This window comes from Prinia subflava, chromosome 1, assembly GCF_021018805.1.
Source record: "Prinia subflava isolate CZ2003 ecotype Zambia chromosome 1, Cam_Psub_1.2, whole genome shotgun sequence".
In the NCBI taxonomy this organism is placed as follows: domain Eukaryota; kingdom Metazoa; phylum Chordata; class Aves; order Passeriformes; family Cisticolidae; genus Prinia; species Prinia subflava.
Window position 1 is genome coordinate 53,657,742 of NC_086247.1, and position 17,343 is coordinate 53,675,084.

General features: G+C 38.7%; 1 protein-coding gene across 1 annotated transcript in view; it reads left to right on the forward strand.

Annotated features, from left to right (window-relative positions):
• LDLRAD4 (low density lipoprotein receptor class A domain containing 4) overlaps window positions 1-17,343 on the forward strand; it is a 283,789-nt gene that overhangs the window by 121,825 nt on the left and 144,621 nt on the right. The window contains exon 4 of the mRNA XM_063397097.1: window positions 13,773-13,913. Within this exon, the coding sequence (XP_063253167.1) occupies window positions 13,773-13,913 (141 nt within the window). The remainder of the gene's footprint in view (window positions 1-13,772; window positions 13,914-17,343) is intronic.

Genomic DNA, 17,343 nt, shown 5'->3' on the forward strand with positions numbered 1-17,343 from the left:
CAGCGGTATCATCATGATCATCATTATTTTTGTTATTACTATTTTTACAGCTCTAGGTATGCTGGGAAGATCCAGGTAGCTTGCCCAGTGTCATATAGACTGTGGGAAGACCGCAGTTAAGAAAAGAATTGTAACTTCTTTTTCAAGACCTTACATAGCCTTCTGTGACTTTACTGAAAGTAAAATTTCTGGAACTATTACTTAAGACAGCATAATTGTTTTCCCCCTGAATCTTGTGGTACTCAATGTTATGCATTCCTCTCCTGCTGCTCCATGTTCTTTACAGGACTTGAGTCTTGCATACTTTGCAAATGTAATAGTGTAATACTGCAGGCAGCTCCCTTGTACAGCAGCCAGCAAATCCTTTTTTCTCCTGAATATTATATGAAAATAATTCAGGCCAGCCTTCTTGTTTGGCCTGCTGGTTTTGTGTGCGGACATCAAGTATTAAAACGGAAGCTGTGAAATTGTGGTACAGTCTGGCCGGACAATTCCATGTGTTTTTGGAATGTGCTTTTGCAACCTGCATTGCCTAATCACATCATGCATTATATAACAAATTGTTCATACGTGGATTCAAAATCAGATGATACCGTGTTTAAAATAAAAAATGTGTTTCCTATTGACTCGTGGAAATTTCCATATAAAGCAAGCCAATGCTTTTTTATGATGGTTCTGCATTGAGATTTTGAACTCTAAGTTGTCCTTGCATTTAAGAAGTATGAAATAATTCACAGGCTGAGTACTTTGTGAAGGAGGAATCTGCAGGTCAATACATCTTAGGCCAGATTTTGCTTCAAACCTTGGCCTACAATGCCTCTACTTTGTTTTTGCTGTTAGATATATTCAGGGGAAAGTGCATTTCTCTTTATATAACGGTACATGAATCAAAGGTGAGCTTTGTAAGGAAAGAATATGGAAAATTGGATTTTTTTGTTCTTTGATTTTATTTCTTTGCAAGGTATTTGCCTATACATTGTAGAAAAGGAAATTATTTTATAAGAAAAAAGCACCTTTTTAAAAGTAAGATTATTTTTTAAATCAGGTTATTCTTTCCTTGTTTTGCTGTTGATACGTGGCTTGAGAGAGAAAAAATATTTAGAAGACACTTGGAGGAATCTTTATGCAAAAAACAAGATGTAGGCTGCTGATTGCTAGGCATGTGATATAAATAAGCTTTAAGTGAAATAAATATGTGAAGCCCCATTAAAGTTGAAGATATCTAGAGAGTTTTAAAGTGATTTAAGGAGTAGTCCTCTCTCATCTCTAGGTACTTGTAATATGAGAGAATGAAATACTTAATGTTCTAAAAAAATAAGAAGGAAACATTCCTCTCTCTTTTTTTTTTAGTCTTCCTTTTCCATGTTCCTATATCTCTCTCTATATATTCACAGTATCTTTCCACAATCTTAACATATATAGGTCACCTTTAGTGCCAAAGAAAATAGTGAGTGAGTTATTTAAAATACACATTTAGGTGTTCAATTCAGTGAAGGGAATTATCGTTAAAATACATGTGATTAGCCCCCAGAATGTCAAAATGAGACAGACCTACCAAACATCAGCATATTGTTAGAAAGATGCCTAGCCTTCCATGTTCACTGCCCATTTCTTTGATGCTTACAATTTTAATGCTAGCTTTGTAGGCAGTCTGAATGTGTGAATTTCTTCCATCATTGATGTTATCAAATAGATTTAATTATTACCCCATTTTTGTCTGATGGAATTATGCTTCTAAAAAGCTGTAGGCTGGTGATCTTCTGAAGGGCTCTAATGTTCTATTTGGAAATGCGAAATAGAGTGAATTCTTCAGCTATTCCTTTGTGAGTGTCTCTCACCTGGCATTTAGGATGTTTGCCCTAACTTAGTTATTAAAGTTTTTCAAAGATCAGCACCCTGCAGCTGTATTCCCAATAAATTGCCAAGGAAATCAAAGATAGCATCCTGAGGAATAACATTGAGGAACAGTGTTCCTCAAAACAAACTGCATCCATCTCAGCTAACAGCAGCTCTGCCAAAATTTTGCCTTTCAAGAAGAGTAATCAGATACTCTGCTGTGTCACATCATGTGAATGTTGGTGTTTTACTCACAAGAGCATGTAATTTTTCTTTTATTAATGGTCTGCTTAGTATGTGCTTACAGAATAAGATTTTTTTCATTCCGTATTTTAAGCTTTGACAAAAATAAAACTGTGTGAGGTCATATTTGGAACTCTGGAAAGCATGTTTAAACCCAAACTGTATTCTTCTCTCCAATGTGCCACCATCTCAGCTATGAGTTTAACAACAGCAATATGTTCTCAAGACTGTAAGTTATTCCTGTTATATTTGCATATCTGTTACAAACATGCTCATCTTTTTTAAATGGTTAATCCCATTTGGAAGGCTTTGATGACTGCATGCTGTATACCAGTAAGTATTAAAGTGTTTGGTATGTAAAATAGGTGAACTTAACAAAATCCCCTTACACATAGGTAATTTAAGTAAATTTTTATTATATTTTTTATAACCCTGATCAATTATGAAGGGGACTTCCTACCCTTTTAAATGACCTTTTATCAGGGTGTGTTGTCCTGCCATCACTGCTTCTGTCTCTTAAGTAGTAGAGCATATGTAAATAACTGACTTTCAACTCAAAGACAACTACTGCACGAGGTGTAAAAAGACATATTTCAGTTATTATTTCCCTACTGTTTTTAATTACAACTTTTCTAAGTAATTCCTAATCCACTGTAACACAAATTACAAAGGGTTTGTTTAAGATTTTGTTGAAGTACTTTAGGTGAATGTTTTTTGTTTAATATTGAGTAGAACAGATGATATTTGCACGCTGGAAGCCACATCTCAGCTCAGACCTTAAAAACAACAGATTAGATGCATAAACATTAGAATGTACTAATTCTAATTCACAGTATTCACAGTGCTCATTTGATTGTAGCCTTTGTTATGTCTCAGTAAGTATCTGAGAACTGGACTAGGAAAAATCAGGGAGTCCTATATTGCACTGCTGTGGAATTTCACTCCCCTTTGAATTTGATTTCCAAAGATTTGTGTGCTAGATTGTTCTTTACCCAGGACTGGTAGCTGTTGGACTTCTTTTTTCTTTCTTGAGGATCATTCTTTTTATGTTCATCTACCTGAACGCCATGCCTGCAGATTATAAAATATTCTTAATCTGCATCCTGGATTTCAGACTGCTCTCCTCTCTGGAGAAGTATTTTCTGTATGTTAGTGTAACATTCAGTAGTAAGACATGTTGTGGTTTAAAGAAACATCTCTAGGAACAAGGAAAATGAATCCATTTTGATGGGTGTTTCTTAGTGTCTCAATAATTTTTAAGCATAAGGACCCTGAATTAGAGGGTTATTAAGAAGCTCTAACAAATACTTTGTTCCTTTGTTGTTGCTTGAAAATGAGTGGTATTAGCTGGATTTTTGTTTTACTATGAGCTTCTTATTTGAAGTATTCTGAGGAGGGAACAGGGCTATGAAAGTGACCTCAGTTCAATTATCTTGACTTATAAAACCACAGAAAATTATCCCCATCTTTGAACAGATTATTAATAATGAGCTGATACAATATTACAAACTACCTTGTCTACAGTTAAAACACAATTATTTGCTGTTGAATTTCCAGTGCTCTGGCTGTTTATTCTCTTTCATGGCTGGTAGGATTTTGGGAGGTTGTCTGTGTTCAGCTCATCATTTGTACAATTTTTAACACGCTTTAACTTGTCATCAATACACCGATAGCTTGTGCTGTAACTGGAGGTTTATCCTAGGCCTCTCTCTTGTCCCCACCCAAAAAATTCTGTGGGGCTTTTGACAGATATACAGTGGCAGGTTTAAATTAGATGTCTGAAATGGTTATTGCTATTGGCTGCCTACACTGCCTCTCTGACCGATGTTGCTGTCTCAAGGCTGGCATGACTGATCTGCATGTCATCCACAGTAGTTCCTAGTCCAGCGTATTAAGATAAACCACAGACAGAAATCGTGTCCAGAGCAGCCGTAGGTGTGAGGTAATGTGTCAGGGTTTTGGAGTGTGATTTGTAGATCAAGTGCTACTTGGATCTCAAATGCGAAGCCCATTTTGTCAGAAAAGCCAGCTTCAGGCATCAGTGGCACCCCAAGGCCAGGTCACAGCTGGATGTGCCTGGCAGGTGGGCACGACTCAGGTGTGTTGGTATAGTGCCCACCAGGTGGTCACTAGACTGATCTCCTTTTGCAAAATTGTTTAGGAAGGGACTAGCATGATTAACTTTTCCAAGCCAGCTCTGTCAAGAGGGTGCCAGGCTGTGTGGCTTCACCCAAGCCACATGTGTAGATGTGAAGACAAGCCCTTACTGTCACACCTGGACACCCAGGCACCATCAGTCCTCCCTGGGTGCCCCCCCCCAGCCTTTTTCTGCTCTCCATGCCAACACTTAGCTTGGTCCCCTGATCCAAGCGGAGCTGTCAGAAACCTCCTTAGTGCCATGCCCCACCCAGCTGTCACTGGGCAGCAGTGCCAGCCAGAAGCACTTGGGTATGAGGACATGGTGCTCCGGCTTGTTTTTGTTCTCGTTTGTTGTCACTTGCAACGTAGTCATGGCCTGACCTTGTGAACTAGAGCCGCTGTTTATATTCAAGGTTTGCATTGTGTTAGGCTTGTGCCTACTTGTTAGGTACTTTTTCACTTAAACACTCAGTGTATCTGCAAAGTTGGATGTGGATTGGGGAAAGGAAGTAATTTGCTTTGGTTTTCTCTGCTATAAAGTTACCCAAAATAATGCATGGTGCAAGGATAGACTCAGCACTGTCCAACATCATGTTAATAGTACATTCACATTCACAGTCTGAAGTGCACTGTTCTAAACACACTGCCCATTTTTAAATGATACTGTTGCAACAACAGAAAGATCTAAGTGGCAGAGATTTCTTTGGGATGCCTGTATTGGTGTTTTCTGCACAGCACTCAGGCCATGGAAATAGTTAAATAATCTTAGTTAAATACCTACTACATGGTTAAATATGTTGCTGACACTTAAACAAAATCTCGTAATTGTAGTTTGAAATAATCTTTATTGAAACTCTTCTGCACACGTTGCTAAATGAGGCATTCTGAAAGCATAAAATACTGGCTGTGTGTTCACATTTCTTCTCTGTGTCTGTCTCATGCACTTGATGTTGGGAGCACTTGTGGATGGAAGAGGAGCACCTGGTGGTTGTACTAATGGCTGAACTTTGCCATACCTGGAAGTGAAGTGGAAATCTGGTGTGAAAGTGGGGAGGAGCAGAGCTCACCTCCCTTCCCCACTGCAGTTCATCTGCCTCTTTCCCTGCTGTCCTGGTATGGCTTGGGCTGCTGCTCTGCCAGTGGTATTGCCGGAGCCTCACAGTGTCTGCACCTTTTAGTTATTTGGGAGTGCTGCCAGAGACTCCCATGACGCAGACAATGGGAAGATAACTGCTTTTTTTTGGCCTTATTTTTTTTTTAACAGTTTTTAGTTCCATAAAAGCAGAAGAGAATTTCTTGGGACATAGAAGAGGCACTTCTGTAGGCTAGGGGTGTTCTTCCAGCCCAGCATCAAAGACCTGCTGCATGCAGTAAGCATGGGAGGGATTCTCCAAGGTATTTATAGTAGAAAATATTGGGCATACCAAATGACTACCAGCTCCACTATATGGAAATGCATATATGTGGGAGTCTATACATTTGCAGTGCAATAGATACCTGAGAGGAAGTGTTTGTGACAGTTGGTAAAAAGGAAGAATTAAAGAAAGGTAGAAAGGAATTATTTTGTTTTATTAAAAGGCTTAGCCAAAAAAACCTGGACTTCTGGGAAAAATACTAAAAACTTTGTAAAAAACTTTGTCTATGCTGTGTAGTGCAAACCATTGAGAGCAATATGTTTCCCTGTAATCTAGGTATTATTTTATTAGATTTTTTAGTATGAATGCTGGGGCACAGTGAACTGAGTTAGACACTTCCCAGATAATTGGAGTTCACTTAAAATTGCTTTTAAAGTACAAAATGTAACAGTGACAAGGTATTTACTGCAGGAACACATAAATCTTTGCAGGTGTGGATCAGAGAACATGATCCAGATGATAACAGACTTTTCATTACTCACATTAGTGTGCATTGCACAATTCAAATGCCATTGGGAAATGTAAGAAGAACACTGTTGTGCATTGAAATCTGGAACTCCTGTTGCAGTGGAAACTCCATAACTGTCCTGCATCTTGGCACACAGTAAATACATTAATTTCTCTTTTATTTTCTGCACATTGTGCTCAGAAAGACATATGAAAAAAAAGTACTGTCATCGGTATTAGTTGGCATCTGAACAGCCACCTGAAACACAGTATACTCTTGCGTGCATTATGCATTGTTTTTATGAAAAGTCCAGTTCTCTGCTCTATTCTCAGACCTTTCCTTGATTCAGTACCATTAAACCATTTCAGATGAGAATGGTATTTGTTCTGTACTTCAGTATCTCCTAGGAGAGCTAGCTTAAAACAGTTCCTGCCCTACAAGGGTCACAGTCTTAATGTGACCTAATTTAACAACAAAAAGCATAAAGACAACACTTTTTCCCACCAATCAAACCATATTCCCCCAATCCCAGATAATCCTTGGGTGTTGCAATGATTGTTGGGTGTCTTCATCTGGGCCTGGTTTTAGGACTGCAGTCAAAACTTCACAAAGCATCTGTGAAGAGACATGGTTTAGTCTGTATTTCTGTGGATTCAGAGTTTATGAAGTTGCCTGATCAAATAGTCTTGCCTTGAGCTGTTTGTTAAGCAAACAATATTCCAAAGAAAAAACAAGGACCCGCTACAGCTTTTTATATTTATAATTTTTAAATTTTATATTCCTCTACATATGCAGTACTCTACAAACCTGGTAAGTGGCACTGCTTGTGATTATTAAAGATTTCTTAAGATGAACACCAACCAAGATAATTTTAAAATATTTACCATAATTCAAGAATTCTTTGAATTATGATTAAGGAGAATGAGATGTTAATAAAATCTCATTTGCACATACCCTTCTTACCTGCACTTGCCCATGATAATGACATTTTGCTTGACAAAAATTATAAGGTACATGCTTAATGTATCTTTAATCGTCTCCTCATGTAATTTCTCAACTGAAAATGAGAGTGTCATTAGTTGAGTCACCAATGCTCCTTCCCCCCTTCCCCATACTTGACTTGGAAAACTTTGCTAGTGTGTTTAGAAATGTGCAGCCAGCAGAGAATCCTGTGGGGTCTGTCAGGGCAGACACGAGGCCTTCCCATGGCTCGTGGAAGCCCATCCCTCCCGACAGGTCATTTCTTTCCACAGTGTGCAGAGAGTGTCTGCCATGGTGCTGTCCTCCTCTCTGTGGGCTCTGACCCAAGTGGGTCCCCAGGTCAGTGTCATGACTGTGACTCGCTTGAGTTGTTGGCACTGGCACAAATCCCTGTGCCAGGGAGTGCCAGGCACACGCTGCTGGAAGGGCGTTTCTGCAGAAGCTTTGTGGCCAGAAAGGGTCTCAGGTGGCTTTGGCGGGGATGTGAAGGATCTTCTCATGAGTGAGGAGAAGGAGACAATAGTTCTCGACTTTTGTTTTCTCGACCCTGCATTTTGGTTCTCTGTGGGCATAAACAGGCAGAACACTGCCAGTCCAGGAAAAGCAAGTGGGTAGAAGGGCAGAAAAACACATATTTATACTACCTTGCTGTTTTATGGGAAGGTGATAAATAGAACAAATCATTTATGAAGCTGGCAATAGAAGAGGCTTGCCTTTATTGGCTTTTCTCCATGCTGGCAGAACTGGCAATTTGTGTGAGAGATCACTTTGGAGAGGCTTTGTCCATTAATGAGGAGTGATGGGAACTGTTGTCTCGTTCCTGAGGGGACGTGCTCAGGGTTGCTGCTGGTCTCCAATGTGAAGCTGTGGAGACTTGCTGCATGGGCAGGATGGGGGCTCAATGGCAGCTAGTCTTCTGAATTTAGTTCAAATTTAGATAAAAACTCCTAAAGTCCCAATTGGCCCTCGGGATGAGATTTTTCTCTTTATTTTCACACCAGAGACAGGTATATATGGTGAAGAAAGATCATGGGCAAAAACTAACCTCACTGACCAATCTCAAAATAAAGGAGCTCTTTCTGTTACCCCCACGATGTCTGGGGTAATTTCATTCAGGCTATTAATTAAGGTAAGCTTTGTGAAATGTCCTAATGCCCTGAACTGGTGAACTGAGCAGTGGATTTCTCTACCTGTGTGCAAGAATATTGTATTTGCTTCCTTTAGCTACTGACATAAATAGTAACTCGTTAAAGGGCATAGCTCCAGGCTTTGCCTTAAGAAGTAGATGAAAAGATAATTGCTGGATAAGCAAGCGAGCATGGGGGGCTGTAAGAGCAAATGAGACTGGTTGTGAACCAGTCCCAATCTTCTTTCAATCAGCCTGGTTTTAAGGCTGTAATCTCCCCTGGGCAGAGAAGGTCTCTGTCTCCACGTTGCGAGAGCAGCCCCGCTTCTCGGTCCCGTGTGAGGCTGTGGGCACTGAGGACAGGCCTCTGACTGTGGCTTACAGCTCTGCTTCTTACCCTGCATAAGCTGATCCGCTTTCATTTTTGTTGGTGCTCTGCTTGGCATTCTTTTTGTGAAGTGCTTTTTTGTTTCATAGAGACCTATTTATCCCTCCCTTCCCTGCACCAATGGAGGTTTATTAGATCGCATGGCAGTCTGCCATCTTCCTTATTAACCAAGCTTTTTCCCAAATAAACATGCTCCTTGTGTGCATGTCTTCTATTTATGATTTACTTCCCATTATAAAGCTACAATCTACAATATTAAAAATAATACACAGACAGATGTTTATGAGAGGCTGAACAGGGTTTTATTGTACTGACTCTGGTATTTGTGGTTTATATTTCTTTAATCTCTAGTGAAGTGTGGTTCCTCCCACCCTCCCCATTTTACTGCTTCTGCCTCTTATTATCCTTATAACAGGTGATGGTGCCTTTTAAACACATTTTCTTTCAGGCTCTTACATGCTGCAATATGAGCAGGAGTATGAAGAAGCATGATGAGGAACTTAAAATGGCATTTTTACGTAAGAAATTAGAAATTAGCCCTTTATTCTGGAGATCTAGGTCCACCCACCCGGAGGCAAAGAGATCCTTACCTTCCATTTCCATGACTCCAGTAGGGTATTTGATCACCCTCTGCTGGCTGAGCTGCCCGGGCAGCTGCCAGTCTGCTGGATTTTGGGAGAGTGCCTTTCTGCTCTGGCTATGTCCCAGGCATCACTCAGGATTTCATTTGGTGCGTTTGAGCCACATTACTACAGTTCAGTCACAACAGTTTGAAATCACTGGCTGCACGTACAATTTTTTATTTTTTATTCGAATGGATGGGAGAGAATTCTGCCCCTGGGTCAGATAATCATCTCAGACCCGTTAAATAAGCAGCTGTGACATGCATCATAACAGTGGCCTAAACCACCATATTTTTTCAATATGACACTTTGTTGTTTTTTTTCCTTGGCCCGTGGTTGGGCTTACATTAGAAAAACAAACAGCACTTAGCTATAATTAAAAATGCCCTATGGTAAGTGGGATGACAAAACAATGGGAATGCTATTCATATGGATGAAGTCAAGTGTAAATGAAGTCTAAAAGTATTAAGCTGAATGCAAGGATAAAATTATCTTGTTGACTAGGCACAGAAAGTATAAAATAAGCCTACCCAATACATCAGATACGGCATTTCATGGTAAAAAAATCTGATCAGGGTAGGTTTTTTTGTATCATGAGGCAAATCCATCTTTTGCGTTAGCAACAGAAACATATCCTTCAATTAACTATTTGAAACTATTTGAAATGCAGTTGTATATTAATTGGTAATTGTAGAGAGTTTTATGCATACAGGCATCTACCTTGAATATGTGGGCAATATACTTATTTATACTACTTGCATTCAGTTTTTAAAAATAGGAAATGTTCACAATAATATTCTTAGTATTCCTTTTTTTCCAAGATATTTAAGTTCTACCTGGAAGTATGTTTATTAAAATTTTATGTTGCAGAATCACTATGTCATAAAGACAGTTTTTTTAAAGTATTCTCCAGACATAATTATGAACATAGTAAGACATCATTATAAGAAGGGTTGACATTTTTCAACCCCCAGTAGCTGTCATCTTGCTTCAGGTTTAGCTCCAGTCAGAGCCTTGCTGACCAACCAACTGATGTTTCCCTAATTGCCTCTTGAAAATGAAAAGGGAAACTGTCTAGCTTTGAAACATTATTCATGAAAGAAGGATCATGCTGGCTTGTTTTCAGAACAGGATCTTTTCCCCCTGTCTTGTCTAGACAGGCCCAACACAAGACTTTGTGTTGAAAAGGGCTCTCTGGTGTGTCATTAGGCACATTGGTTTAGTCTGGACTGGTCTGGATTCCCTGGTCAGAGTGTTTTGAGGTCACTCCTTGTATTTTGGTACAGACCTTTGCAAGTTTATTTCAGTTTGACAATACTCTAATATTTGCTTTCTACTACCTCCCTCAGCCTGACTTTGATCTATCTTGCTTTACAAGGAAGGGTTCTTCTCTGGTTTTAGTAGAAGCACACACTGTTTAAATGCATTCACTAAGCAAACTAATTTAAGGTACTGAATTTTTGTTCACAAGTTGCAAATACCAGATCTTAAGTATATTCTATGGTCAGAAGTATCCATATTTTCATATTTCATATTTTCATTATTTCATAAATAATCTGTTTAATTAATTTATCATATTCCTGCAACACATTTTTTCTTTGAATATTTCTTTCAGACTTCAACTGAATGTGATTATGCAGACTGAGTTTTGCAATTTTGTGTCCTCTATTAGATATTACTTCTTGTTAGATTTAGATGTTACTTTTGCACATGCATGAGTGAGAAAAAGAGGAAGCCTCACTGATATGCAGGCACTAACCAAAACATCGTTGTGACATCAACACTGTCCTACAACACTGTCCAACACCGACTGTTTGGATCACAAATTCAAATAGCCACCATAGGCTATTTGTGAAGAAAGTTATCTCCATCCCAGGAAGGGCCAGTAGAGGATGACTGCTTCCTTGGCAAATAGATTTGGTGGGAGATCAGAAGGCAACATGATCTTTGACAACATGCCCCATTTTCAAGTCAACACAAAATTCCCGTGGCATTGTGAGCAATCTTCCAGTCAATGTGAGCACATCAAAAAGGGGACAAGAGGCCTCATGATTTTTTTTAATACACTTTTATACACCTATACAACGGCTGTTTTCATATGTGAGAGGGAATGAGGAAGTAGCCTTAATATTTTACAAGAAAAGTTCATTGAGTCTGCTTTTTAATTCCAAATTTCAGTGTGATCTGTAATCTATGACAAGCCCCCCTGCCCCACCTTAAATCACAAATCCTTTCTTCTGGTTAGTCCTCTTATGGTAATATTAGTTAAACCCCAGAACTTTAAGACTTTAATATAGCTATGAAAAATTTAATGCTCCGTCTAGTCTTTTGTGTGAAAACCATATAATCTGGTGGCAAGCAGACACCTTGAGTTCTTAGCTTTAACTACTTTTGACTCGACATCTTGCTTGAGCATTTTATATCAGCCATGAGGGAAGCACGGAAAGCATTACATTAGGACTCAACACAAAGGCACAGGAAAGCAGTAAAAGTTAGCTAAAGTAGCATGCCACGTATTCTAACTGCAATATGGTGATTGATTCTTTCTAATAGAAGCATTATGTTCTGTATCCCTCCAGCTTAACCCTGTGTTATATTCATTTAAGATACCTGAAAAGTTTGAATCCTTTAAAGGCAACTTTTCTAAACTTCCAAGGCAGCTTTCCTCGTTCCAGTTTCTTCATGAAATTGCAGAAATGAGTCCTAAAGCATTGTATTTATCAGATTGCTAATATTGAGCCTGGTCTTTTAAGTCTCCTTTCCAAAAGTAATTGTTAATGACCTTTTCAGTTCTGTGGGTTTCAAAGGCTTACTTCATTTGGTTATGATTCTTTTTATAGTCTATACTCAAAAAGAATCTAAGCCCTTCAATGCCTCTTCAGTTCTTTGTTGTAGCAGAGAAGAACAGAGTAACAAACAGAAAAAAAGGAATTTATTTGTACAGTATTTGATTCTACAATTTTAATAGGTCATGGACTGCAGGATTGGACTGAAAAAGCTTAAATTTGAGGACCTCATTTAGGCAAAGTCTTATTTTATAAGTACACTTTCACCAAGCGAAATACATCAGGTTTTTTTCCTGACAGGAAACGCTTGTTTTCCCTGCATTTCATACCTTCTATTTATATTCCTAAGTAACATTTTACATGTTACACATATTTATGCATACAAATTTTTATTGTAGCAGGTTCTTGCTGGTACATGTACCAAAATGTCATTAATACTCTTGAAAAGTGTTGAGAATGGAGTCTGCAAATTGCTTTTATCTAGAAAGCAAATGAAAAATGAAAATAAATTAGCTCCCTTTCTCAATTTCTTTTTCTCCTCCTTTGCTATTACCATGCTTGCGTTAGGCAACAGACACACATGAGTGAGTGTCATATCTTGGCAACTGATTTAGAATTTTTAGAATTGGAGGTCCTGTTGTCTCAGTTTAGACCAAGTTAAGATTCAAACAAAGTCTTGTGCTGATGCTGTTGAAGATGAACAAATTCTATCTCTTTGCTGGGAAGGACCAGAAATCATCTCTCTGAAGCAGAATCAGCCAATCCATACAGCAGTCTCAGGGAAGCCCAGGGTTCAGGGAATGGCAGAATGGCACTCCTTAATTAAACTACTTGTGAGAGTTTCTAATTCTGTCTGGCAAAATGCTTTGCCTCTGCTTGTGAATGACAATCACCAGAATTTGTCAACATACTAGTAGTGTAATCATTAAATTTTAATTTGTCTAGGTATAATGTGTTCTCTGTTCTATACATGTATTTTACTTTTGAACAAGCCTAGTGCGAAAGCTTTTCATAACTGTGTGCATATTTTTGTGCACACAATATTTTTGTGAACATTTTCTAATTACATCTCCAGTACTTGCTATAAAGCGTACTTGGTCTCATAGGAATTGTTCTCATGACAGAATCATATTTAGGGAAACTGTTCTCCTTTTTTTTTGTAAAAACAAAATGTAAAAGCTACAGCATGCCTGCATTTAGCATTCAGACACCTTATAGGCATTATAGAATTTCCTAACTTCTAAAGAACACTAGCATGTGAGATTTCAATGTGCAGACACCAAGTCCTTGATTGTAATTAGGTGAGAGACTGGCAAATTGGCTTTGGGAAGGTAGTCAAAGGGTAATTGTCTGTGTCTGGTTACAAACTATACTGTTGCCTTACAGGTGATGCAAGATTTTTTTTAATGTGGGACAGTTATTATTTTTATTAATAGTACTGTCTTGCCCCAAATATTCAAGGTGCTACACAAACATATATGAGAACACAGTCTTTGTCCAAAGTGAACTACAATCAACATGAGCTGCAAAAAATACTGCCTATTATTAAAAAAGGTGAATTTTCCCAAGTGGCAAATCTAGTTTACTAGTGGTTTGATGCTGGTGATCATGAATGTGTCCTGTATGTATTTAAACGTGCAATGCTATAAGAAAAAAAAGTTGAAATGCCAAAGACCCATCCACCATTACAGCATCTACTTGAAAAAATATTGTCATTTTAGCACTGAAGAAGGGTAGGCAGTAATTTTCTCACAAATTTTTGTTTTGGTTTCTTTTTTGCCTTTCAGAGTGCAAATTCACCTGCGCCAGTGGTAAATGCTTGTATCTTGGTTCACTGATTTGTAACCAACAGAATGACTGTGGGGATAACAGTGATGAAGAGAACTGCCTGCTTGTAACAGAGCATCCACCTCCAGGCATCTTTAGCTGTGAGTATTGGCTCCTTGTGTGCATCCATGTATGTATGCATGTCAAGTATGTCTGTTTACCTCAGAAATCAGTCGTTTTGGAAGCTTGATCTGCAGCATGATATCAAGGGAGTATGAGACAGAGAAAGTAAATACAATTTTTCTCTGAACTAGCAGAGATTTGTGACACACTTTCCCTGGGATTCTAAACGTGGAAATTGGTAGTTATTCCAAGGGATTCTGTGCTATGGACATAGTGGTTATAATCATATGGTTCATATTTGGCCTCTGAGAAAGCGTAATTAAATATTTGATTTCCAAGACTCTACAAAATATTCTATGCTCTTTGCTCTGTCTGTGCAAGAGTCTTTATATGCTATTAAGACTATCAAGAAAATGATAATTTTCCTCTTCATCATTCCTATTAGCTTTGTTGGTGCTGAGGTCAGCATCATTTGGTAGGTTACTGACCTTTGTAGGTATATATTTAAAATAGCTTTAGCTGCTATTCTTCAGTGCATAAATATTGCACACACAATGCCAGAGTTTATCACTAGGATTTCTTTCTTAGTGCTTTGCCCTCAGTCATGTACACTGAAATCAAACTTTGCTTTTGCTTTTGTTTCTTGTGCAATAATTTATTTTTAAACCACAACTGAGCTTTCTGGACAAGTGATAAATTTTCCAATAAGGTTTCTTATACACAGGTACAATAGAAGTATGTTATGTTACTTTTGCTGTCCATATGGTTTTCTTTTGCCCATACTGACATCTCTCAGTATTGTATTTCACTCCTGGTTGTGACTGTCTTAGGAATATCTGTTTTGTTATGTTGTTATTAGTAATAGCAATTATGAGCAGCAAGTATCTGTAATTCTTTTTAAATTAATGCATGGGGCTATAAACAGGACAGAAGATGAAGTCAGGTGTTGGATATACACCTGTTCTCCTGTACCCTCTAACCTCCAAGTGAACATATTCCTAAATGCTGTACTCTAAATTGTTTAAATCTTGTACTTTGTGTTACTTTGGAATCTCTGCAGTGATTTCAGTGGCTTTGAAATAATAATAACTTATGTATTCTTTTAGGCAATTTAATTTTATTTTTGTTTTAATTTGTTTGGTTTTGAGTGGAACTCTCTCCCAAGTCCCAGGACAAGACATAGGCTTTGCTCATGGGTCCAAATCAAAATGTCACGTTTGCCCATAACCTTGGCTTTTCAATTGTGAAAAAGTTGCATTTTATTATTTATTCATGCAAAACTTGTGAGCATATCTGTAAAGTTCAAACAGAGGATTTTTTTTTTTGACTGGGATACTGTACAGCTCTTCTCTTAAACCAAGCTAGCACAACTGTTTGTCCAAAAGTGGCCACAGGAACTGCAGTGGTAGCAGATGGAGGGAAGGGCTTTGTTGATGAGCAGCAGCCGTGGCATTGCAGGTTGTCTTGCACAGCTGCAGTGCCACGGTGGCACCCTGTGAGTTCCTAGGTGGAGCCTCTTAGGTGGAACTCCCAAACCCTTCTTCATGCTGAGGTCTGACAATGAGAGTGCTGGTGGTTTTGCAGTACCCCTCTGTGCTGGTGGCAGTCATGCAGCAATCAAGTATCATCTTGGCACCTTCTCCTCAAAAGGCCTTTGGACTCTAGAAATTGTTACTTGCTTGATTCAGGATCTGCAAAGTTCCTGGTCTTCCCCTAAGTCACATCTGTCCCCTCTGGTCTTGCTGTAGATCATGAAGACAGGCCTGCCTGGCCAGCTGGCGAGTCATCCCCCTAGCCTCCAGTGACATAAACTTTATCCCGACCAAACCAAACAAAATGTGTCTCTGAAAAGCCTTCAGCAAAAGGTTCCCTCCTGCTTTCCTGAGATGTGCAGTTGGTGCGTTTCATGATCCAATCTCTGGAAAGTTGTGCAAATTGGCAGCATTTCTCTTACTTTTCAGTGGACTTTGGGAAAGATAGTCAGCTTCCTCCTCCAGTCAGCCTTTTACAGCTGTGAGGGCTGTTACCACCCATCTATGGATGTTAAAAAACCCCTCAACAAAGAGAACAAAACCCCCGAGTTTGTTCATACAAATTATGTTTCCTTAAATCTGAGTTGTTCATTTTCTTTGACTGTTTCTAAAATATTATGTCTACAAAAGGCCTACTACTTGAGATCTCCCAAGGGAGAACGAGGGAATGGGGGTAGTTACCATAAAGAGTCTTACTAAGTCTTTCAAGAACTGTGTTTGCTGGTTTTGCAACTATATTGGAAATGGAGAATGTGTAGAGGAAATACTGGATGCATTGCTAGGAGCATTTGGAAATGTTTAACTTTCTGCTCACCTTGTGGCAGATAAAGCAGTTCATTATTTGTTCCATTTGGGGATATTGACAGTGACTGTACTTTTTCATTGGAATAGGGACTCTGTGACAAATGCTGTTAAATAAAGGGACTTTAGTATTAAGTAAAAAAACCACAAATCCCAGTGAAACAGGATCCTAATGGTGAAACAAAGAGAAAAAAGATCAAAGCCAGACAGAAAAAGAATACAACCATAAACTGTATTTAAATTATATTTACCATGTTCTGGCTATTAAACAGACTACTATGTGGTAGAAATCAGTGCCAATTGGTAATAGGAAACAACATTATTATGGACATGTCAGTTGTGTTGGCTTATTCCAGCTTTATAAAAACGTTTCTAGAATACTTGCTGAAGTGAAGTCCCCAGGCCTTAGAGGGATGACACGTTGAATTAAGAAATGTGTGCATGCGTTTGCTCAATGATTTTAATGGGGATCCCTACCAGAGTACACGAGTGTGTATGCTCTTGAAATGTCCCAGCTGAGCAGGCTGCCTTTCAACACAGAAGCACATACATTCATTGCTCCCTAATTAGTAACAAGACAGTAATAGAGCTCAATAAGAAGAAAATCCGTATTAAAAAAAATGACTTGAGGAATATTAAACCAGGTATTTCTTTCTGGTCAGTGTTACCTATAAGCTCTGTTCTTGCATCTTCTTGCATGTGTGCAGTTGGGAAAGAAAGTGTTGAAAGGAGCGACTTATTAGTTTGTGCTGGTTAACATCCAAGCAGGGTATCTATCCTATTTCTCCCCGGGACTGCCCTTGTCTTTACCTACAGCACATCATCACTACAAGCAGTATGCCTTACCCTCTGCTGTTTGTTCAAAGAATCCCTTTGTCATGCTGTATTCAAACCTTCTTATCCTCCTGTGATGGAAAAAATATTCATCTAATTTCAGAGTTAGACTGCCCCCAAACAATGTCCAAATAAATAAATTTTCATGTGAAAGTTCTGCTTTAGTTTATTTAAGCAGTATGTGCCATGTTAGTGGTACCCCATATTTCCCAGCTGCTGAAGCATTTCTCATTTGTGTTCTTGCCAGCAGCCATATCCAGAATGTCTTATTGGAGCTTCTTTTTCAATTTAGTTAAGTTGC